The sequence below is a fragment of the Pezoporus wallicus genome, unplaced genomic scaffold, assembly GCF_028554395.1.
Source record: "Pezoporus wallicus isolate ANWC-B61680 ecotype Strahan unplaced genomic scaffold, APGP_CSIRO_Pwel_v1 contig_7162, whole genome shotgun sequence".
NCBI lineage: Eukaryota > Metazoa > Chordata > Aves > Psittaciformes > Psittacidae > Pezoporus > Pezoporus wallicus.
In genome coordinates, this window is record NW_026641997.1 from 433085 (window position 1) to 458102 (window position 25018).

Genomic DNA, 25018 nt, shown 5'->3' on the forward strand with positions numbered 1-25018 from the left:
ACAAGGCCACTAGAAAGAGCGCAAATATACAACTATAAAACAACATTTATGACAATTCAAGATTCTGAAATTCAAGTATTTTGGCTGAAAGAGTGCAAAACTAGGGAGCATCCTGAAATGTGTCCTGAAACAATCTTCAAATAACATAGGTATTGTCAGTAAGATTCCAACAATTATGCCTCAGCTTATTTCAATAACAGATGGGGGATTGGTGGGGGTAAAAATTGTGGTACGGCAGTATGAGCGACTTTCACTACCCTGTAACCTGCATTTAGGGACTTAATTATACTTTCTTAGTGCAGAAGCTCTCCAGTCTCTTCTGTATGGGACCCACTCATCACCATGCTTAACGAGTATGCAATACAGCCACTGAGACACCCTTAGGAGGGAAAAGAGAAAGTGACACTCCCTTCACAGCTACCCAAATGTAAAGCAGGATTTGACTGCCACACCTGCCACCTATAGATTCACGTAAAATTGAAGCACAACTTCTCAATTAAAAGTAGAAATTATATAATCGTTGCTGCTAAAAGACTATTGTTAACTATGCTTAATGGCACTGAATTTTCAGTTCCATAAAAAATGCAAATTAGGGAGTTAAACAGCTAACATCTCTGTTTCCCAAGGAGAGGCAGTAAAAGCAGTAATGAAATCCATGGCTTCCTTGGCAGTTTCACAATTAAGAATATTTTAGTTTTAAGTGGGAGCCATAATGCCATAGTTGTTGCCTAAGATTGCATTTATTTCTAGTTTAAATTTTTAATTCAGTATTAAAAAAAAAAAAACACAGTAATTAAACTCTATAATTTCTGATGGGTAATGAGCATAGTAATAATGATAATGCAACTTCACTTTTAGACAAGCTTACATTAGTGTTCCTAACAAGGTGTCAGAGGCAAAATGCGGATTGTGTCACGTAGAGCCTTTATTATCTAAGGATCTCATTCAATACAAATGCAGATCCACTTGTATAAACTAGAGTAAAATGCAAAGCAAATCTTTGCCTTGATCTGCAATGATCTGGCAGCAATTTCATATAGCCCAAGACAAATAGTCTCCTAATTTCAGTCTTCTCTGATGAACTGGTCACATTGCCTTTGATTTATCTGAAAGGAGACATTGATGTTCAAGCTTACAGTTAACAGGTACAACATCAATCTATTTGATTTTTCCTTCTGCTCAAAGCATCCAAGGAAAAGATCAATGAAGGCTTCCTGACCAATTTTGCATAAAAATTTTGCAAAACCTTTTCTTGCCAGTAGGACTTATAAAAGCTGTAGCACAGTAATCATGGGCTAGTAAAATTTCATTTTTTAACCAGCCTTCATGTGTTCAACTGATTAAATTTAAACATACTAAGAGAAATTTCAAGTGGCTATTATGACAAAAACTAAAAAGGATGAAGCTTGGGATCTCAGTCAGTGGTCAGAAGAGTATTAGTACAATGTGAGGGTGGGTAAGAAGAATTTCATATAGTAAAATAGAGGTAGAAAAATGTGAAGAAATTCTTGTGGGCTAAATGGACTTTCAGGAAAAAAATGTAGGGTGATTGCTGAAAGGGCTGAAACAAAAATTCATTAAAACAAAAATGCAATGAGATGAAATGGAGATATTTGGGCAGATCAAAAATGTGTGACTGCCTTCTTTTCATATGAGCGGATAAACTGAAATAAGGATTCTCATCTCCCTGGGGATGCCTAGGAAAGGGTTTACCTTCCAAGGGCAAAGTCGAGTATAAGCTCAGTCTCTAGGTTGGAAAACACTTTTTGAGTATCAGAAATAAACATGGAGTAAACTGTTCAGGAAGAGTAGAACAACAGAGTCATAGAATCATAGAATAGTTTTGGTTGGAAGGGACCTTAAAGATCATTTAGTTCCAAATCCCCCTGCCATAGGTAGAGATACCTTCCACTAGACAAGGTTGACATAGCCCCATCCAACCTGGCCTTGAACACTTCTAGGGATGGGTCATGATCACTTTGGAAACTGAAGTAGCTTCTTGGATAAAACTTTTCCATCATAACCAGAATGATGTTCACAACCTCTGATATTCCCATTGTGACCCAAGGAAGATGGAGAAATAAATCACAGTTTGCTAATACTAATCTGCTCTGTATAGGAAGAACGTGTTCTGATATTGTTATATATCATGTAGTTCCACAGCGCAATATCACAATCAATAGATAGGTATCTTTTGGTAAAACCAATTTATGCAATTAGCAGTTTCCAAGGCAATGGTTACAGTTTGAGCTCAGTACCAATGGCAATATTTAAAATCCTTTTAAGAAATTCAGCTTAATAAAGTACTGGCCTTTGTAAGATCCAGTGATGCTGAAATTTGTTAAAACAGTATGATTGTATTACATTTTAGTACAACATTCTCATTTTTGATACTTTAGTAGATGAATAATAAAGATTATTTCCTCTCTAGCTGTTCCAATTGAAAGTACAATTTTGTATTTTTGTGATGCACTAACCAAGGGTTAAATTTTGAGGAGCTTTCCAGCTGTTCCAGTATGTGAAGCTATCATTTTAGCTGCTAGATTTAAAGCAATTGGCATCCTCTTAAAAACAGCTTGCAACACAGGTGTTTAATACTTCCCCTTCAAGTGGGGAATAAAACGAAAATTTTCCTCAGTAGTGTACAAGACTGAGCTGTTGGACAGATGACATTCAATATTAAATAAATTGAAAAGGTAAAAGATGAATTTGCAACTAGACTCCATTTAAGCTCAGAATATGTATTTTCTTCTTGGAAACTCACACATCAACACACTGGAAATCTTATTAATAGAAAAAGTTAATTTAGGTAGCTTAAAGTCATTTAAAACTCTATTACTGATAGTTTTCCCCTCTGAGTTCTAGGAAATTGGATTAATAGTATGCATAAATGAAATACTGTGAGGTAGGGAGGAGTCCAAAAAATCTCTGTGATTTCTTATTAAAATATGTCTCTAAAGCACAGTTATTTTTCCTCTCAAATATTTGGCATACCAAAAAAGTGAAAAAACATAATGAGGTACAAATATTTTATTAACAGCTCTTTGAAATGTTTCATGAATAATTTGTGGGACAAAGAATCCTGATGCAGTCTCTCTATCCCATCTCAGCACAAAAGCTTTGGTTTTACATGAAAATGCAGTTCACTACTTTCTGTGTGAATATGGGAATATATTCTATTGGATATTTTTTCGATTATATCAATTGTTAATGTACTATCACTAATTGATATACAGCAACAGCACTGCAGCAGTGCACTCAAAGCCAGAACTGCAGACTCACCCAGAAGCCATTGCCAAAGAAAATCCCACAGCTACACCCCTGCTCATGATTTTTATTATCTTTTATTCCTGGGAAAACCAGACCTGAAAACTCTGAGACAGACAGCAAGTCCATTTTGCCATTTTCTCCATTTTTGTTTACTTGTTTCCATGAAAATATCTACTATTCCATAAAAAGAATCAAATCAAAAGTATTCTTATCTATCTTCTGATCCAGATTTGATCTGTTCAAGTGCATAGGTGGTAACAGCTAAGGGCGTGATTTGAAATGTCTCAGAATGGATTCAAGTCTGTCTTCAATCCAGAGTAGAGCTTCTAAATCAGTTTCTAAACCCCTTCTAAATCAGGCAAAACAGGAACATGCATTTCAGTTCCTGCTGATATTTTAGTCCAAAGGCTGCTGCTGCAGCAATATCTTTTTCCACTAAAAATATTGTTATCATCCTCTGTTCTCTCACACTTTTAGAGCCCTCTTGTGAGAATCAAAAGTAATCTGAACATGGCTCACTAGTTTAGCTTCTGCTGGATGATTTGTTGATATAAATTTGGCTTCAATTCTGTCTGAAGATTAAAGACTCAACAGCATGCATGTTACTGCCAGCTTCAACCATCTGCCATTTACTCTCAAGTACATTTTAACCGTGATATTTACCTACTTGCTGCTGTTTTGTAAACAGAACACAGAATAATGGATACCTTAGCACTTAACCTTTCCAAAGCCCTTATCTCTGGTTTAGCACCCAGTCCCCACACCTTACTTAAATAGAGCTCCCAAACCAAACCCACATTGATTTTTTTTCCCTGTGATAATTTAGCAGCTAGATAACTAAAATATGAAAACTTTCATTATGAAGCAGTATTCAAACACTTCAAAATATCCAAGATCTTTCATAAGAATGTCTTATTAAAATTATTATTTCCAATACATGAAATAAAATCAAAGCCATTTGCAAGCAAACTGCATTACTTGTCAACAAAGAGAGCATTATACAAACTGAGGTAAAACTTCTGTGTAATTTATGCCATAACATCAGTGGCAGGTCCATTTCATTACTAATAGGAGGTCAGACTATCAACACAGGATATTCACTAAGACTGCAAATCATTAGGCAATTTTGTCAAAAAAGTGTTGTACAGTTCAGTTGTAACAGTCTTGGAGGGGCTTTTTTGTATTATTTCTTTCTGAATTATATCAGTGAAGCTGTGCCTTTGAATAGGCTAGAATTACTGCTATGATGTAGAAATAGTATATAAATAGCATCTACAGCTAAACAAATTTGTTAATTTGGTTATGCAGTTTCTCAAAATGAAAGGTTTAAACCCAGATTTCTTCAGATGTGTGTACAGTCATGCCTGCACTCATTTGCTGTATTTTGAAAAAGAAATTTCTGAACAAGAATTCAGATACAGGTTGGGCAGAGAAGAGATTCAGAGCAGCCCTGCAGAGATGGACTTGGGGGTGTTGGTTGATGAGAAAATGAACATGAGCTGGTAGTGTGTGCTCGCAGCCCAGAAAGCCAACTATGTGCTGGGCTGCATCAGATTTAGCATGACCAGCAGGTCAAAGGAGGTGATCCTGCCCCCCTGCTTTGCTCTCCTATAATGAGACCTCACTTGGAGTACTGTGTACAGTTCTGGTGTCCTCAGCATAAAAAGGACACGGAGCTGTCGAAGCAAGTCCAGAGGAGGGCCACGAGGATGATCAGGGGACTGGAGCACCTCCCGTATGAAGATAGGCTGAGAAAGTTGGGGCTGTTCAGCCTGGAGAAGAGGAGGCTGCGTGGAGACCTCATAGCAGCCTTCCAGTATCTGAAGGTGACCTACAAGGCTGCCAGAGGACTCTTTATTACGGATGGTAGTGATAAAACAAAGGGTAATGGGTTAAAACTTAAATAGGGGAAGTTTAAGTTACATGTAAAGAAAAAGTTCTTTACTGTGAGGGTGGTGAGGCACTGGAACAGGTTGCCCAAGGAAGGTGTCAATGCTCCATCCCTGGCAGTGTTCAAGGTCAGGTTGGACAGAGCCTTGGGTGACGCAAGGTGTCCCTGCCCATGGCAGGGGGGTTGGAACTAGATAATCTTAAGGTCCTTTCCAACCTTAATTATTCTATGAGTCTATGATTCTATAATTCACTGTTAAGAGGAGGGTAGTGAGTGTTATAACACTGTATTTGAGGCAGGACCTACTGCAGTCAGTGGGTTAGTATTCACTGGCCATTTTTTATTTACACAAAAAAGCATAACAAAAACGTTGAAAAGAAGAAAGCAACACCTTTTGTGTAAGCTAGAGAGATGAGTATATTGGAGATAAAGTGAATAAATGGGAATAACATGAAACTACCACTACCGATCATTTAAACACAGTTGAAAGAACAGTGATTGCTGTTAGAAACATTTCAGATTTTCTTCCTTGTTTCCTGAGAAAGGTCTGGTATGATGACTACAGGACCCTCTACAGAGAATTTGTTATGCTAGAATGATCTGGCTTTGTTCCTTTATTCTGGAAACCCACTTCATAACCACTTTTTCTTGGGGATCATTTTCAGTAAGGATGCACAATATTACAAGAAGAAAGAAAAAACTTTCTTAGTCTTTACCTGCCCTGATTGTTAAGCAACCCATTAAAATCTTACTTTTAGTAGTTGAGGGTAGCCTCTAGGAGAGAACAACCCCTTTCCCCTTCATACACACGACCTGATGGAAGGTGTTTGTCCATTAAACTCACTGACCATCTGAGCTCTATGGTCAAAGTGCTGACAAAAGAGTTACTGTCTATTTTATGTCCATCATCTCCTGCTTGTGTCCTGTTTATGATTTGTTAGTGTATTTAGCTGCCAGGTTGAAACTATAAAATATATCTTGATGTCAGTGGGAAATTTTCTGTGTAAGACATAATGTTAGTAAATAAACCAAAATCTTGAGTGTTACTCTACTAATAGAGTAGAAAAAGGGTAGAAAAAGAGTAGCAAAAGTCTAACACTGGCTTTTGTGTTTCTGGATGCTCTCTCTCTTCCTTTTTCTTAGTTAACCCTATGATAACTATGGAGGTGGAGGTTTTAGTCTTAATCTCTTTGTCAGCTTTTATTGTACGTAAGAAATATCACTCATGGGTAAAGCTTAGGATTACTGCATTTAAAAACAAATTCTGATGTATTAGTACACCAAGGTGCATGGGCTCAAATACGGAGGCCTCACAGTGGACCCGCCTTTTCAGTTCTTAAAGGTACCACCAGTTACAGCAATGCTTTTTACTGAACTCATTATAAAATTCAAATTCCTTTTTACTGCAATCCTACGTTTCAATTCATCTTGTTTGAGGTTTACAATTCTATAATATTTCTATTTTTCTTAATTTGTAAGGAGCATAAACCACCACCTGCTCTCAGGAAGAACTCTTCATCTACTTGAATACAAGCAATAACTCCCTTATAGTCAGACAACAAAAATGTGTAATTTTTTCGCCATGTTTGAGCCATACTACACACATGGTATTGCCTACAAATTGAGAAGTGTAATTACAGCCAGAGAGCTGTAGAAATTTTGAAGTGATTGTTCACTGGAAACAAGAGAGAAGACAATTATCAGTGAATGAGAAAGAATATCCACATAAACTCTTTTCCCTACAATATAGTTAAATGGCATAAGTATAACTTGCTGAATATCTTGAGCCAACTTACCAATTTCCACTGGGAGATGGTTGATTCGATTTTTTGACAACTCCAGTACTCTCAGATCTTGAAATAATGCAATGTAGGCTGGAATGGTTTGTATCAACGTATTGTACACATGCCACTCTTTCAGGTAGATCTGCTCTTTCAGAGAATCTGGAAATTCCTGTAAATTAAGTAAGAACAGGTAAATCAAAAGCATTAACTTAGAACTTTGTTCTACCACATTTCTAAATACAGGGGGCAAAAATTCCGCAGCCAAATGTCCACACTTTGCCTTAATTATCTTGGTGTAGAACAACAGTTTGCCAAACCCTCATAGGAGCAGTTTGCTTTTGAAGGGCATTGCAGTTGCATGTCACCACATGTTCACTTTTTAGCTCCTGTTGCAGTCTTTTTGCTGTAAAACTGAAACTTATCTGAAGTACTCAATCTGGTTGGTATCTCCCATACTACCTCTTTTTCCAGCTGGAGGACTTTTTTTTAGAACATGTTTCACTGCTTTAATTCACACATCAAGATGTAGTAAAATGCAACACAGAAGAATGGATGTATAAAGAATATTTAAATAGGGCATGCAATTAAAAAAAACATATGTGTTTATGTTCTTAATACCTGCCAATGTTTCAAAATCTTTTTGCCAAGGTAGAATACAGTCCAAGGAACAGAAAACATTTCAGATAGGACACACACATACCACTTTTTCAGAGTGTTTTTTTTTTTAAATAAGTGACTTTACTTCTGAAGTTATTTCAGCAATGTTTGAAAATCTCTTACTAAATTTCTTTAGGAAGAATAAAAATGCTCAAATTTTAAATCAGTCCACAGTTGCAATTAATTCTTGCTTTAGTCATGCAGAATCTGTTTCTTTAAGATTTCTAGTATTGTTCCAGATACACAGGGAATAAAAATTGCTTCTGAGTTATTGTCCAAAATCTCCAATGTATAATAGTTACTGAAACTAAAAGTTTTAAAGCCTTTAATTCTTAGAAAATTGCTTTAGTTAATTGGTATTCAGTTCAGATGTACAATCCAATTCTTTGAATTATGTTATCAAATTCCTTGAACAAGAGACAGACAAAAAACAATTCATAAAGTCAAAGGTCAAACCATTTAAACTCCTTTCTAAAGCAGCACATAATTTACCAGTTTGTCCTGTTTTTAAATAACTGTACATTGGAAACATCTGGAATAAATAATCGGGGTGTGGTGCTATCACTAACTGAATTCCATAAAAAGAGATGTAAGAGTTTCAGCCTTTAATTCCTTTATAACTTCCAAATTCTTTCCTATGCATAAAGAATACAACACAGTAGGAATTACTGGGTTTTATAAAAAGAACTTCGCCCACCTTTTTTTTTCTTAGATATTTCATAGATTGCCCAAGACATTATCAAGAGTTATGCATTTTAATTGTTTTTTTATTAGTTCTGAACTTCTGAGCTAGGAATATGGATACTTAATTCTTAGCTAAATTAAAACATCCAACTGGCTATTGCTGCCTCTAATGCCAGTTCTGTTTCAATTTCCACATGCAGACACTTAGCCTGTATACATAGTTCTACCTTGCTACTTGCCCTTCAATATTTGATATGGATCATTTAATTTCTTGCTTCATTTTATCACTCTGTGCATATTGCATTGTGATCCATCTTCTATATTTGCCAGTTTATGGCATTTAAAAAATAAAATGCCTTAGGGCTGATAAGGAGAAATCTCTTCAACTTTCTGAAGTGGGTTTCCACTCCTTCATCTTCAGAAATCTGCAGAAAAATAAAAGAATAAATACCAACTGCTAATTCAATTAGCACTGTCTCACATGTACAGAACTGAGAATGCAGCGCATAGAGGATAGCATTTAGCTGGAGTGTCACAGACGCCACTGTATGGAAGAACCCTGATTCACAGAGAAAGCGGATGAAGAGTAGTCATATTGGAGGGAAAAAAGATGTCTGGGTAACGTATACCGTTTGTCGCTCTATTTCTCCACAGTCCAAGTCTGTCTTTGTTTTTCTACTGACCTGCTGGTTGTCTGCATCTTGTTGTCACAACAGATCATCTCCAGCTCCTCACTGGCCTATACAGCAGGGAGCAAAGGGGGATGGATGCTTGGCCTTGTGAAGCCAAGAGCTTTGCTGTTTTCACAGTTCGGAGGGGATATCCCACAAATTTTTCCTTGTTATATTGAAAACAGTGTAACAGATGAAGTACTATCTCAGATTAAGATCAAACCCCTTCACAATTTTAGAAAAATTAAGCAAAAATAGTTTAGAAGTTCTTCATTACTAATGCAAAAAAAAAAAAAAACTAAATCTTTTTTTGTGTAGTAAGAGTAGTTTAAAGCACCAAGATACTCTCATGAAGCAACTGAAACAAATACATACATAACTTCAGAAGGAGGTTCTATTCTTGTGATTGCTCTGACTTACTATACTTTAATGAGATTATTTCTTTATAGCTTATAAAAATATTTACAATTTGCAAATTTAAGTTTACAAATACTTTACTGTAATGGGGGGGTTAGCATTCTCTATCTTACAATACATTTTATTTTTGTTGCTGAAACATAAATTGATATGATATTTTACTTCATTTACAAACTAGATAGATAGATAGGGATGGGAACTGAAATTTGCACAAGCTTTATGTTTGCTTTACCCTCCGATTCCCTTGTGTTCTTTTGTAATCTTCTGCTGCCACACTAAAGCTGGCAGACTGCTGATAAATTGCTCCATGAAGACTGACACTTGGACGATAGCCAGTCTTTTGCCTTTAACAACAAAACCATACCTCTAACTCCTTTGATTTTGGGGAGAGAAAATAAAAGGAAATAAATAGGAAACCTACTACGGTTGCTGATTATACTGTTTCTAATTAGGACAGAATTTACCTCCTAGACATGAGCCTGAACTAAAACTGTCATCAAAGATCTGACAATTTTCAATTCTGTTTCTTTTCCAGCTCTGTGGTTTTATCTGTAATACGCCAAACCAAAATTCTGAATCTAAATCTCTGTCCTGGGTTCAGCAGTAGCAGCCATTTTTGTCCTTCTTGGTAGCTGTTGCAGTGCTGTGTTTTGACTTCCAGCCTGGGAACAATGCTGGTGATACCGATGTTTTCGGTTGTCGCTAAGTGATGTTTACCCTGACCAAGGACTTTGTGAGGCTCATGCTCTGCCAGGGAGGAGGGGAAGCCGGGAGGAAGCAGAGACAGGGCGCCTGACCCAGGCTAGCCAAGGAGGTATTCCATACCACAGCACGTCATGCCCGGGGGTGGGGGGTAACTGGGAGTTACCCGGAAGGACACGGGCTTCTGGGTCAGACTCATTTTTTGGCCGGTGGTATTGTATTCTCTTCCCTTGTTATTTTCTGTTATCATTGTTGTCGTTGGTGGTAGCGGTGGTGATTTGTGTTGTACATTGGTTGCTGGCCTGTTCTTGTCTCAACCCGTGGGAGTTGCACCCTTTCGATCCTCCTCCCCGTTCCTCCGGGAGCGGGGAAGGGGAGAGCCCGGGGGGGGGGGGGGGGGGGCTTGATTGCTCTCAGCCCAGCACCACTCACTGGGAGTGAGTGAATAAGCTGTCTGGCTAGGGTTTAAACCACGACAATCTCTCTCATTTTTTAGCAAGTTTAGAGCTAGTTCCAAATCTAGTATGTCACAGGGCCACCTGTAATACATGGCTAGATCAGGAATTTTATTCTTGGGGGGAAGGGGGGGGGGAGTCTCTGGATATTAAATAAGCACAAGAGACATTTTCTCTGTCCATTCAATGCAGCAATTTTACTTGACCCTTTGTGTCAAATAAATACCTTGTTGTCACTAACAGTGACAAGAGAATAACAAATGCAAATTCTCTGTTCTTTGTGAATATACACGTTATGTTATATGATAAATCTGGGAGAACAGATGTAAATGTAGTAATTTATTTGCTGCATTTTTCTGCAAAGAAATTATATGTAAGAAAGTAATGGTGTACCAGTAAAAAATTTTATCATTTTTCATTCACTTACTTCTGCACATTTGACATTAAAGTTGTTTAAATTAGGTGTACATCCAGATCCTTTCCTTAGTAAAGCAGCACAGCCAAGAACAGTCTGCTCTCTATTAGAGTGAACATCATCACCTTTCCTTTGCCAATATTGATATCACAAATTCAAAAAAATTTTTTTCCTTAATATTTTCTGAAAATCATTTCAAATTCACTGATCCACTAGAAATTAAATATTCATTAGTTAGAAGCAGAAAGTAAACAATCTCAGAGGGAAAAACAGACTTAAAGTGGATACATAGAAAAATTCATGTGAATATTCATGACATTATTTTGCCACAGTTTTCATTCTTCTCTAATAGCAATGCTATTTCTCTGAAGAGCTGATTTAATTCAGTAGATACTTGTTTATATCTCATGTAAGTGTTTCATCAACTCTCCATCATTTTCTCTAGGCAACTGATTCAAACACACAACACAAGAGTCCAATGTCCTTACACAGCTCCTTTTCACGGTGAGTTTGTCTGGAAAACTGACTGATAAAGTTTTTCTGAAATATACTTTGGAATCATCAAAAAACTTCTGTCACAATACACCATTCTTGTGCTGTCAAGTCCCAAGTGTTTTGAAAATACTTGCTACTGGGGAAATACAATAGGGTTCTGCTCAATTTTTATAAAGAGAAAAGTCTGTCTGATTTCATTCACAACATCAGATTATGAGAGAGGTTAGTCATTTGTTTTTCTAAGACCTTTTCTTTCCTAAATATAAATATTAATTCATTACTGTTTGCAGCAGGGAAAAATGCACCACACAGGAATGCAGACACTTAGAATCATAGAATCATAGAATGGTTAGTGTTGGAAAGACCTTAAAATCATCTAGTGCCAACCACCCTGCCATGGGCAGGGGCACCTTCCACTAGACCAGGTTGCTCAAGGCTCTGTCTGACCTGGTCCTGAGAACACTGGCATGGATGGAGCACTCACAGCATCCCTGGGCAACTTGTTCCAGTGCCTTACCATCCTCACAGTAAAAAACTTCTTCCTTATACCTAAGCTAACTCTCTCCTGGTTAAGTTTAAATCCATTACCTGTTTTCTTACTACCACCATCCATGATAAAGAGTCCTCCAGCTTCTTGTAGACCCCTTCAGATACTGGAAGGCTGCTATGAGGTCTCCAGGCAGCCTTCTCTTCTCCAGGCTGAACAGCCCCAACTCTCTCTGCCTGTCTTCACATAGGAGGTGCTCAAACCCCCTGATCATCCTCGTGGTCCTCCTCTGGACTTGCTCCAACAGTTCTGTGTCTTTTTTATGTTGGTATCCTGGGTTCAGCAGTAGCAGTCATTTTTGTCCTTCTTAGTAGCTGCTGCAGTGCTATGTTTTTGACTTTCAGCCTGGGAACAGCACTGATAACACCGATGTTTTTAGTTGCTGCTCAGTAACGTTTACTCTGACCAAGGACTTTCTGAGTCTCATGCTCTGCCAGGGAGGAGGGGAAGCCGGGAGGAAGCAGAGACAGGACACCTGACCCAAACTAACCAAACAGGTATTCCATACCACAGCACGTCATGGACAGTACATTAACTGGGGGCAGTTACCTGGAAGGCTAGATTGCTGCTCAGGTCAGTCTGGGTATCAATAGGTGAGTGGTGAGTGGTTGTATTCTCTTCCCTTGTTATTTCCCTTATCATTATTATTTTTGGTGGTAGCAGTAGTAGGAAAATTGGGAACACCAGAACTGTACACAGTACTCCAGGTGGTGTCTCACAGGAGTGGAGTAGAGGGAGAGATTTATCTCCCTTGAACTGCTGGCCATGCTCCTTTTGGTGCAGCCCAGCCAAGTATAAGGTTGGCTTTCTGGGCTGCAAGTGCACACTGAAGCTGGTTCATGCTCAGTTTCCCATCAACCAACTCCCCCAAGTCTCTCTCAGCAGGGCTGCTCTCAACCCAGCCTCCACCCAACCTGTAGCTGTGCCTGGGACTGCCCCAACCCAGGGGTAGGACCTTGCACTTGGCATTGTTGAACTTCATGAGGTTGGTATTGGCCACCACTCAAGTGTGTCAAGGTCCCTCTGGATGGCATCCCTTCCCTCCAGTCTGTTGATTGCACCATACAGCCATCAGCAAACTTGCTGAAGGCCCACATCACCAACAAAGATGCTCAGCAGGATCAGTTCCAACACCGATCCCAGAGGGGCACCAGTCATTACTGATCTCCACATGGACATTGAACCATTGACCATAACTCTCTGCATATGGCCATACAGAAAATTCTGTATCCATCCAACAGATCCATGTCTTGAGTCATAAATATGTGATTGGTATGCAGAAGAGGAGGCAAGGATCACTGAACCTTAAGGATATTGTCACACAGCCTTTTCCAGATGAAGCTTTTACAGACAAAGGTAAATCTCATCACTGCAGTTATCAAACACTGTCCACAGCCAGTAGCTAACCACCCTGAGCAGGCATGGCCAAACCAGTACTCAAATTACAAGAGGATTTTCAGATTCAGAGGGACTCACTGATTATATATTCTTCAAGTATAAAAATTCTTGATACTAATGCTTGATAATCAGAGCACTGTGGTTCAGAAGATTTCCATTAATTTTAATGTAACAATATTGCTAGAAAACAGTTGTGACTTGAGATGTCTAGAGGCTCAAACTGCATGTCTCAAAAAGCCTAAAATTGAATGATAACTAGTAAGAATTAATAATCCACAATGAATTATGGATCTGCATAAACAAAATACAATTCCTCAGAATTCATATTCTGTAAAATCAAGCCCTAATCTCTTTAGCTAGTACTCTGTGCCTATTTGTCTAACCTAATATTCATTGTATGAGCTTTATCTTTCCTCAGATATGCTAGAATAATTACTTTACAAGTACAAGGAACAGTGGGTCTCCACCTAATGAAAATACATTAGCTTTTCAATGACATTTGAGAGGTGGGAAAAAAGTGATACAGAGATGCTAAAGGAAGGAATTCTATCATTAATTCAAAATGTGTGGTCTGCTCCTATATTCTGCCTTACACAGGTTTTCTGAAGGAGACCCAAGATGATTTTCAAAAGAGCACTATCCAGGTAATTTTCAAAATAATTGTCCAAGCTATCCCAGTATATAATAGAGTGGTTTACAAAACTTATTTTTAACCTCATACTCAACAAGGCAGAACCAGTGAGCCAGGTTCACTCTTATGCCATATGGATATGGAGCATGGAACAGTAGCATCTTTGTAACATGTCTACACTTTTAACATCTAGAAAGCCTGGGCAGTGATCAGTTACCATTTTAACTGATTGAAACATTGCAAATAACACCATTAGTTGATAGAAGTTGATTTGTGGATGCAGTTCATTTGCTGCTGAAGTTTCAAGTGGGAGCTCTTAAACTGAGACCTATGGAAAGGATGCAGTAAAGCCACTTGCTTCAATCTTGCAAAATCCCTGTGCTGGGGATTACTCTTCTGTGAGACTTAGTTTCACAGAGTCCAGAAAGAGAACTGGTACAGCCCAGAAGCAAGCCAAGTTCTCAAAATTAAATCTGTAAGGCATACCAGCAACCTACTCAGATTTAGCTATCAACTGTCTAGAGGATATATTACTGCTTCAGCGATGAGAAGAAAGGGGAAACATAATAGAAATACTTATCAGCTAAAAGCAAGTGGAAGAGAGGATTCTGCAGCTAGTTCCCAAATGGACACTTCACAGGACTGTAGTGTTTGCTGCTGCCAGCGGTAAGTAGACAGCCAACAGCAAACCAAGTTGGTTATGTGCCTGTAAAATTGCACAAACAATCCCTCCTATGACTTCTCCTAGTGTCTGAGTGCTTAATCATCCAAACTTTGAACTCACAAATGTATTTGTGTGCAAAAGACATTACAGGAACTATACCACAATTGATGCCACATCTCCCAGCTACATGACATCCCAGCTTCTCTGGGAAAACTGTCACCTATCCACAGGTCTTTTCACATGCAAATTGCCAGCCTGTGCAGCTTTTGTTGTACAGTCTGCACATTTGCCTCAGTGCAATTCTGTGAGAGTGATAGGGGAAATTAATGTCATGTCTGATTCTGTCTTCAGTTTAGAAGCAGAAGTTGAGAGTGAAAACAACAAGTGGTATGACTTGTATAACATATTTAAAAAAAAATATCTGCAATCAGTTCTTTCAGAACTTTGGGGATTTTCACATTTTTTAAATAATTTTTGGCTGCTAGAGACTGACAATGTTCTCTTATTTTGAAGGAGCACTGGTCTACTCTAAATAAAGCAGCTTTGATTTTAACTTTGTCTGAAGATACCTGAACTATGTTGCAGCATCTTGTTAGGAAGCTCATTTTGACCCGGCTAGACCTGGACAACAAGCTAAAAAGTAATAGCTCTGCAGCAACCAACCCTACTAAATAAATAATTTGCATCAGTAGAAAAAATAGTCTCCTTACTAAAGCTGGATGGAACCAGGGCGTTCTATTTTGCAGAAATTTCATCCATTTTATGTTTATTCAGAAAAGAGCTAAAGCCAGAAAAACATGAAAGCTGAAAAACACCTTTATATTCAAGTTCAAATCTGGGACAAACTTACATTTCAGGTCAATCAAAATATTTTTTTTAGTAAAATTTAGTAATTTTATTAATTAACATTTAAATTGGGTTTTTTGTAATTAAAATCTAAAATATGTATTTCAAAATTACAAGCTACACAAAAATAAAAATTCTAATTTCACTTTCTCATTAAGCAGTGTATATTCAAAATACATTTCAATTAAAAGTGTAGTAACTTTAGAAAACTTCAGACCAACTCTAGTCCAACTTCCACTGACTGTCATAAAAACTCTAATTCAGAGTTTACTTCCAAACTGTTATTTCACATCAAATACAACTGGAGGTAAAAAGAGCTTTTTTTTCCAGCAAGACAACTCTGAATTAATGCTAATACTAATTCTGATTTCAACAGATCTTGAGAAAGATGTGACCACACCATTACAGCAAGAAGACAGATCCCTGAGTAGTAGACTAGACATGAATGAGCTAACAAACCCAGAGAATCTTTTCATCTCTTTCCAATCACTGGGGAATATCAGAGAAAGATACCTTATTGCAATATGATTGTTTATACCAAAATTTTTGAGAGGGCTAAACTACATGTATCAGGAGAGTATTTAAAATAATCATATTTGAAAGCCACACCACTAGTTCAGGGTGAAACAGGAAATGTTTTTGTCACTTCTAACACTGTGGAAAAAACATCCATTTTATTTGCATTGGCAGGAAAAAAAAGTTTTGGGAGATGAAAAGTTGCAGTCCTAAGCTACCCAAACTGTTTAACAATAGAAACACAATTTTCCATTATATTTACCGTCCACTGTTCTCCAGAAAGGTGAAAAATAAACTTGTTTCTTTCCTTATTTGCTTCATCTGGCAAAACACGCTTCTTCTGCAGGTGAGGTGTCTTTCCATATGTGTCCAGAATCTTCTTATCAGTGTCTACAAAGCCATTCTTGAGGTATTTTGACTGAGGAATACCTTTCTTCCGGCACTCTAATATGAAATTCCATTCCTGCTTTATCCTGAAATGGGGCCAAAAAGGGTTATGTAAATCAACTGAACCAATATGGCAAATAAGTCTTAATGTTTGGTCTTCATTTGCACAAGTATTTAATAAAATATAAATATGACTCTAATGTAATCACCATTAAAAAAAAAAAAAAGGCATTCCCAGAGTCCTAGAATCATTTTTAGATTTCTAGATTTAATATAGATTTCAGATGAGCAGGATTTCATTTACTGACTATAAAACAGAGAATAAAACATTGACCCCCAGAGAATAAAAGAAAAATGGAGTCTGAATACACTGTCACAGAAAACGGCATAAATTATATTCTTTATATCAATAGGGTAGGGAAAACATTCTCACAGAACAAGTTATATGTATAAACAAAAATTAGTAAGAAGTTAGAAATAGTCCCTTTTCCCTGACCTTTCTTGTTCAAGTATAATGATCTATTCTTATTTTTTAAACGTTATCTTCCAATATCACCTTAGAGGGCAAAGGCAAAGGTCAAAGTTATGACATGCCAACCAATTTCATATTCAATTTCAGTGTAACTTTAGGCTCACGTCCAGGGCAAACTTTTACCTGTGTAACTTCAGGTGCAAACACAATTTTATATAATTAAGCAGTGTCAGAAGCATGTGCTTTAATTTAGGAAAGATTTATTTCAGCTTAGTCAATTAAGAAACAGGTTGATTAACTGAAGTATGCCTTCCTTGTACCAAAATAAAACTGTGTAGAGCCTCTTGTCTCATAAATTTGATGTCATGCTTTGAATGATAGATTCTTGTGATACATATGATCCATTTATTTGATGTCCACACAGAAATTTTAAGCTAAAGACTTGCAGAAAACTGACAGGTGAAGAAGGGCACAAAATTCAGGATAATGTGGCCCCTAGCAGAAGTGAAAAATGTTATGTCCTACAAAGAAAATCACATGTAAGATTTCAAAGTTCAAGTACGGAGTAACAAAACCTGTACACATATCCCCAGCTAAGCATGGGACTTTCTCTAAAATGCTAAAATGCTAAAAAATTAGCACATGAAACAGAATGTCTTGTTTTAACTCACATACAAGAAATCAGTTACAAATTGAGATACAGGAAGCATCTTCCAGACTTGGTGAAAATAAGCAATTTTTGGACACTCATAGCAAGATACAATATAGAAACTGCAAGGCAGAATATATTTATGGGAATATGATTGCATAGTTTAAAAGTCAGATTTGACTCAATGCTATCAAAATAAATCTTTCAGGTTCAAAACTGCATGACTAAATAGGAAAGGTATTATGGAGACAGCTGTAAACTGCCCAGCACAAATAGCAGCATTTACTAAAACCTTCAGTTATGTTAGAGAGGCTTGGAAGCAGAAAGCACAGCAACAGCAGGAGTCTTCACCTATCAGCATACCCACAGCATGTTGGCAGACAATGCACACTTTTGTAAACTACATATGAGTGTTTATCAGCAGCTAGCCTGAGAGACCACAAGAAGACCTGATTCAGTTGCAAAGAGAAGCACACTATACATGGGTCATAAGAGAACTACAGAAAGACCCTTCTGTAATAATAGCTCAATGTATTCCCATGAACACCTTCATAGAGAGAAAATAAAAAAATCTAGAAGCATTTCAGAGGATGAGCTACATAGGCCAGTGAAGATATTTAAAAGTGCTGCTCCCTGGTTAAAGTGCTGACAGACTGCATAAAGGCAGCTCATCCTCAGAGTAAGTACATAATAATGAAGACACTCTAAGGATCTTTTTCTCCCCTCATTTCCAAAACATACAGGAAAAAAAAAAAAAAAAGAGAAAATTACATTTATGTTCGAATTAAAAAATGAGAAGACAGTATAAAAATCAGATATAAAATCACAACAAAACAAGTGAAGTTATTTACTGCAGGTATAGAAATTAATAGGAAAAGGATTTCTAACACATCAGAAGCAGAAAAGTTCTCAGAGAGGCAGTGGGAACAATTATTTATCAAGGTAGGAAAGAAGCAATGAAAGAATAGTCAAAGTAGTTATTGAGAGCTGCAGAAAAGTTACTCATCCTTGGCTTCATTTTTCATTACAGAGATCAGTACGTTCTTTACAAGTAAGCATCTGGAAGACTTTCTGATATTTATTGTCAATAGAGGAGGCTTGAGAATTAAAAAAAATAGATATTTGAAGTAAATCTCACTATTTCTCTCAGTGTCTAATTGTGGACTGCTTTATACTACAGTGAGCTGTGATATTTTTAATGAGTTAGGAAGAAAAAGACTGGATAGACAGAAAACAATTCCAGCAACACATTCAGCTCAGTGAGTCCTTAGAGGGGTATAGAAGCTGCAGTCACAGAAGTGTGTATCACCAGTCCACAGCATCTCAAATTATTTTTTCTACATCGATTTGATATTACAAAGACAAAGAAGTTAGAGAAGACTCAGCTCTTTAGGCTATTTTGTGATCCTTCACAATATGCTGCATCTGATACTCTGGTTACAGGATGAGAGACACACAAGAACTTGATTGCAGTAGGCAGCCCTACTAAAGGGTATCCCCTCCAGTTACAGTCTGGAAGCACTCAGATTACAGAATTTTTCATATAAGCAGACATTAAAATTGAAACTCCTCCTTCAGATGCTTTGACTCATGAGCCAATTAATTTCTTAGTGTTGATCTTGTCTATTCAATTTGTCATTTGAACTCCAGAAACCACCAGCACAACAGAGGGCAGACAATTCAAGAGTAATAGATCACTAGGAAAAGCTAGAAAATAGTGCTTTCGTATACTGTAAGAAATATAAGCAGGCCCAGAACACCTACTCATCTTTTTTTTCCAAAACTCATCTACCAGTAAGCATACCTAATTAGCTGTAAAAGCTCTGTATTCCTGTGGGAGGTGGGTGGGAGGTGAAGTGTGCAGGGAGGGTGTGGGGAAAGTTCATTGAATCCTCAAGAAACAAAACAAAAAGATGTGAACTATTAAAAGTCAGGAGCTGAAAAAGACCAAAACTCTGGCATTACTTTTTTTTAATCTTCAAAATAATCCTATCTTTACTTAGCACTGCTGTACTGTTGTTTCTCACATCCTCCTTCAGTCCTCCACATACAGCTTTTCTGTCCCTCTGCGAAGCTTAATTCTGCATTACCGCACTCTCATTTCCATGGAATTGTTTGATTTTTGTACTAAAGCAATAAAGATTTTATCTCAGTGCATAATTCAATGCACTAAAAAAGCTTATCTCCAAGATGCTTTTCTTGTATTCATTGCTCTTCACTCATATACACAAGCTGACTGACTCATTCCCCACAGTATAAATTCTACAGAGGTTAGAAATTTAACAGAAAAAAAAAGAGGTTAAAAAGTCTAGGTCTTGATAAAAAGTAAGGCACTGAACTGCTCTACTGCACCTTAGTGCTCTGTCAGGTAGACCCCTGGAACAGAAGAGCAGAGGGCTCAGATCTAAATTGTTACTCTCACACAAGGGATACACAAATCAGCAAGAAGGGAGCTACATTAAAGATGAAACAATAAACTGCCCTCTGACACTTTATTGATAACACATACAAAACACAAATCTCAGGAGGTCGTGACACATTGTCAGCTAAATAAAATAAAATGCACATAGAAAAAACTGCTGTTAACCAAATCAGTCAGTGAAATATTGACCTAAGAAGAAAAACAGGTGTTAAAAATTAAATCTGTTTAGGAATTCAACATGGATATCATGCACTGATTTGGAAGTCTTGTGTAAAATTTCATCTTTACTCATGTATTAGATGATAGCAATCTCTGTTTAGCTTTAAAAGAAAGCTTATGGTCATGGGGCTAAGTACTATGTAAAGCACATTTTGAACAGATGAAAAGTGAATTAATAATTAAGCAACAAAAATGCATAATTTTATACAGTGCATCTCAGAATGAAAATATGGTCTATCCCAATGGCAGAGGTCCTAACAATTTACAGCCCTCGCTTGTATCCTTGGGGTGCACACTAGCTAAATGAGTCAACATGAGCCTTTCTGGCATGAAGGTGTGGCTTAGACCAAGCCAGTACATTATCATTAAGCAAAGGTTGCAAAGCTGTAATTTGCAGGTTACAGCTGAGATCAAATCAAAGGGATCTATTCAGTTCTATCATTGTCCAAAAATTGAGGTGAAGGTACTTTTAAAGATCTTTATGAAAATAAAGATCATTTTAAGTCTTCCTTTGGTGACAACTTTCAAATAAAATAGAATTACCACCACATTTGTCATATCTAGAGGCTATTTCACGAATTTTCTGTAAAGATACAAAAGGCACCTAAAATAAAGTGGCAAACAGAAAAAAAAATGTCCACCCAAATAAAATGAGCCTTTAAATATGTTAATATACTTTCAGAGAAATTAAATTTCTGGTCTTAGCTTTTTAAAACCTCCTGATGGTCCAGGAACACTTTTTCACATACGACAAACAAATGAGTTAGTTACAAAATCACAGCCCTCCTAAAGTTTAGGTCTTTTTGTTACTATCCATCAATAAAATATTTTGTCTTCCTCTAGAGACTGATCAAAAAGTCAGATTAAAGAAACAGCTACCATTTAAAATATTCAGAAAGTATTAGTCAAGTAAAGCCTAATTATGGGGGAGTATGAAGAGGAAAAAAAAAAAAAGAAATTCTGGACATGGGAGTCATGTGAGTTCTAAGGTTCCAGTATTTTACATCAATTATGCAAATAAACAAACTAATTTTAAAAAGGCTGATTTCATGCCTCTAATATTTGTCAAAAAAAAAAGTGTTGTTTCATGCCTTTATATCTGTAACACAAAAACACACCTCTCACCAAAGCAGACTATAAACGGTATGGAAAAAAGGTTAATTCTAGCAAGACATTTCCTAATACATTGCTGTATATCAGTGAGCTTTCAGGACAACACACTATACAGGTCATCCACATGGGCCAGGGCAATCCCAAGCAAAACTACAGATTGGGCAAAGAATGGATTCATAGCAGTCCTGATGGGAAGGATTTGGGGGTGCTGGCTGACAAGTTCAACATGAGCCGGCAGCATGTGCTCGTAGCTCAGAAAGCCAACCGTGTTCTTGGCTGTATTAAAAGAAGTGTGGCCAACAGGTCAAGGGAGGTGATTCCCCCCCCTTTACTCTGCTCTGGTGAGACTCCACCTGGAGTGCTGCATTCAGTTCTGGGGCCCCCATTACAAAAGAGATATGGACCACCTCAGGCAAGTCCAGAGGAGAGCCATGAAGATGGTCAGAGGGCATGCAATGCCTATCCTGTGAAGCACCTCTCCTATGGAGACAAGCTGAGAGAGTTGGGATTGTTCAGCTTGGAGAAAAGAAAGCTCCGCAGAGACCTTAGAGCAGCTTCCAATAGCTAAATGAGGCCTGCAAGAAATCTGGAGAGGGATTTTTACAAGAGCATATAGATATAGGATAAGGGGGAATGGCTTTAAACTGGCAGAAGGTAGATTTAGATTTGATACTAGGAAGGAATTCTTTATTGTGAGGGTGGTGAACCTGGAACAGGTTGCCAAGGGAAGTTGTAGCTGCCCCAACCTTGTCTGTGTTCAAGGTCAGGTTGGAAGGGGTTTTTAGCAACCTGGTGTCCCTGCCTATGGCAGGGGAATTGGAGCTGAATGAGCTTTAGGATTCCTTCCAACCCAAACTATTCTATAATTCTATGATTTTATATGAAACAGGATCAGCATGCAAATAGAATATTCAAGTATTTCCACTTTGGTTAATGCTAAACTTGTCTTCAGGTAATCATTCCCCAAACACTACTTCATTGTCCTTGAGGAAAAGCTATGTTTCTTAGGTAAAGAAAGGAAGTTTCATTAGATGGCACTGTTTCTTCTAAATCAGGATGGATGAAATAACCAGGACATTACATTGTGACACTAGTTTAGTACTCTTTGTCAGAATCACTAGCCACACAGCACTATTAAATATTTTTACAGAATATTTATAAGAGCATGACAGCTAAAGTGGAACTCAGCACAGACTAATATTCCTGATGGATGAGTAGTATTTTCTTCAAATTCCATTGCATTGATCTAATTTCAGTCCCTCTGCCACAGTCTTCCATGGGTTGTAAAGAACTGTGACTCAACAGCGGCTTTTATCTTTAAACCTATTTGCATGCAGTACATTAGATGCAAGGTCTGTATGCACAAGTGCCTAAGAATGAAGTCAAATAAGTGGTTATTAGAACTACAGATTTATTTCCAACTTGTTGCCTATAATTTGTGTTTGGAGCTAAGGGCTCCCAATTTGAGTTTTAGTCTTTTTTAGAAAAATTCTGAATTGGGTATTGAGTGGGAGAATTAAAGATAAACATCACAAATAGAATCTTAGTTCAAGTACAAATAAAGTTACAGCACTGAAGTTTGGCTTAAAGATAGAGACAAATCTATTTTATTAAAGAAACACATAACCTCTCAGGGAAAAAAGTCATTGTCTGCCTGTAGAGTGAAAGTTTTCTTTTGACTTTCAACATTCAGGAAGCGATTTCTAAGGAAAGTAACACATGCACATTTAGCTAGCTAGACCTTGAGAGGAAAATGCTGGAGAAGAGACACACTGGAAGAGGCAGTTGAATAAACTGTTATCTTTGCTACAAGTTTGGTTGGTAGACAAGCCAGGCTCTGCCATTTCATAGCAAATATTTATATGGCTAATCTGGGCAAACATCTCTGTCATTTCCTCACTTGAATGTTTAATTTGTCAGCCATCAGTTTTTACCTGCTTTTCACTTTCCTTCCCTTATCAAAACAACAAAAATAGTAGAAAGGAAAATTTATGAGGAACGCTATCATACCACATCAAGTTAGTCTGACATCATTCCAGATTTCAAAGCAGCATATGAGATTGCTCACCCCTAACAGACTATAGAAGATTAAATATAAAACAGTGCTATAAACACAAATTTCTTTCTATAATGTGGACTTTCATAACCACAGAACAATGCACATTTTCTGTAAGAGTCCATGTTTTATATCCTGTGGGAGACTTAGAACGGGCTTGCCCAATGTGATTAAGGACATAATGTAAAATTAAATTACTCTTGTACAACACTATACTGTATCTTTCTCTTTTATACTCAGTTGCTGGTTTATAGATGTCCCTCAGAAGCAGGGGTCAATTAAACTGTTGTGCTTCTGGAGTCCCACAAAATCAAATGGGAAACAGGACTCCACACAATGTGTTCTGATTCCCATATCTCAGAGACAGATATGAGCTTTTCAGAATATTCTTTTTCTCCAGAATCAGCTTTCATTGATCAGCTGCTTAAACATCTGCACTAGACCTAAATTCCAAAAACTTTACAAGACTTTACCATTAATTCACACTTCAAGTTTTGCAATTATTTGCAAGGGTTTCATGTTAGAAATTCTTCAGTCAAAAAGAGAAACACCTAATATGTGATTGCTTACTGACCCTGCATGAACTAAATCACCTTGCCCCAAGATGAGCAAACTTCCCCAGAGGTTAATTGGGAGTATTTCCTCAAACAATAAATACATAGTATCAGGTCATTTTACCTAGCAACACAGTTGATAAGGAACTGCACAATCTCAAGGGCATCAGTGAGCTGTAACCTCTTTGAGGAAAACTGGATTTTGTTTGTTTGGGGTTTGGGTTTTTTAAGAAAATAAAAGCAGCCTCAGCAAGACAGATTCCAAGCTCATCTGTTGTACAAGTATATTTGCAGCGAAACTCTATTAATTCCAACACTACTTGGGTATTCACTCTGACTGCCGGCAAAGATAATTATCTAGACTGTTAAATGCTAGAATGCAGACTCAGTTCAGGAAACTTCCTTCTTTGAACATCTTCTTGGAATTACCATTTTGGGTCACAATCCATTCCAAAATAGTTTCTTACTATCACTGATTTCAGTGGACCTATCTGACTGTGGTAAAATTTTAATCTCTGAGTAGAATACCAAAAACTGATCACACAATTTCCTAAAATAATAAAATGTATTTCTACAGGGAAACATTATTCCTATTAAGCATTTAATGTCCAGAACTCCCTAAAATAATGAAACGTATTTCTACAGGGGAATATTATTCCTATTAAGCATTTAATTACAATTACAATTTTATCTATCTTTTTGTGATAACAAGAAGAAAAATCTCCTCTTATTTTTGGCCTTTCGGAAGCACTGAAAAGGACCGAAGAAATAACTTGTGACCTGACCTTTAGGACCTAAAGGTCAGGAGGTCACTACACACCTCATAAAACAAAGAGATTTTTTTCTTTTAACTGAATTTTGCATTGTCTTACCAATATTTTTATGACTTTGACTGTTATTCTGCCAGCCTTTTCCATTCTATGAGGCCTGCATTATAAGAATTAACCTGAATTTTGCCATTCATTTCAGTGGGTGATAATACTGATCACTCGCATTCAGGAAACAAAGTTGCATGTGTTCTTTCCTTTTTTTCCAGGAGCAGTAAAAGAAGTAAGACTACCTGGAAAGCAGTCTGATTACATGAAGATGTACAAGACAAAGCA

At 37.3% G+C, this 25018-nt stretch overlaps 1 protein-coding gene across 1 annotated transcript in view; it reads right to left on the reverse strand.

The window, feature by feature from the left end:
• The window catches only part of LRRC2 (leucine rich repeat containing 2), a 52971-nt gene that overhangs the window by 25990 nt on the left and 1963 nt on the right, over positions 1-25018 (reverse strand). The window contains exons 2-3 of the mRNA XM_057426467.1: positions 16306-16516; positions 6958-7114 (exon numbers count right to left, since the gene is read on the reverse strand). Coding sequence (XP_057282450.1) covers positions 6958-7114; positions 16306-16516 — 368 coding nt within the window. The remainder of the gene's footprint in view (positions 1-6957; positions 7115-16305; positions 16517-25018) is intronic.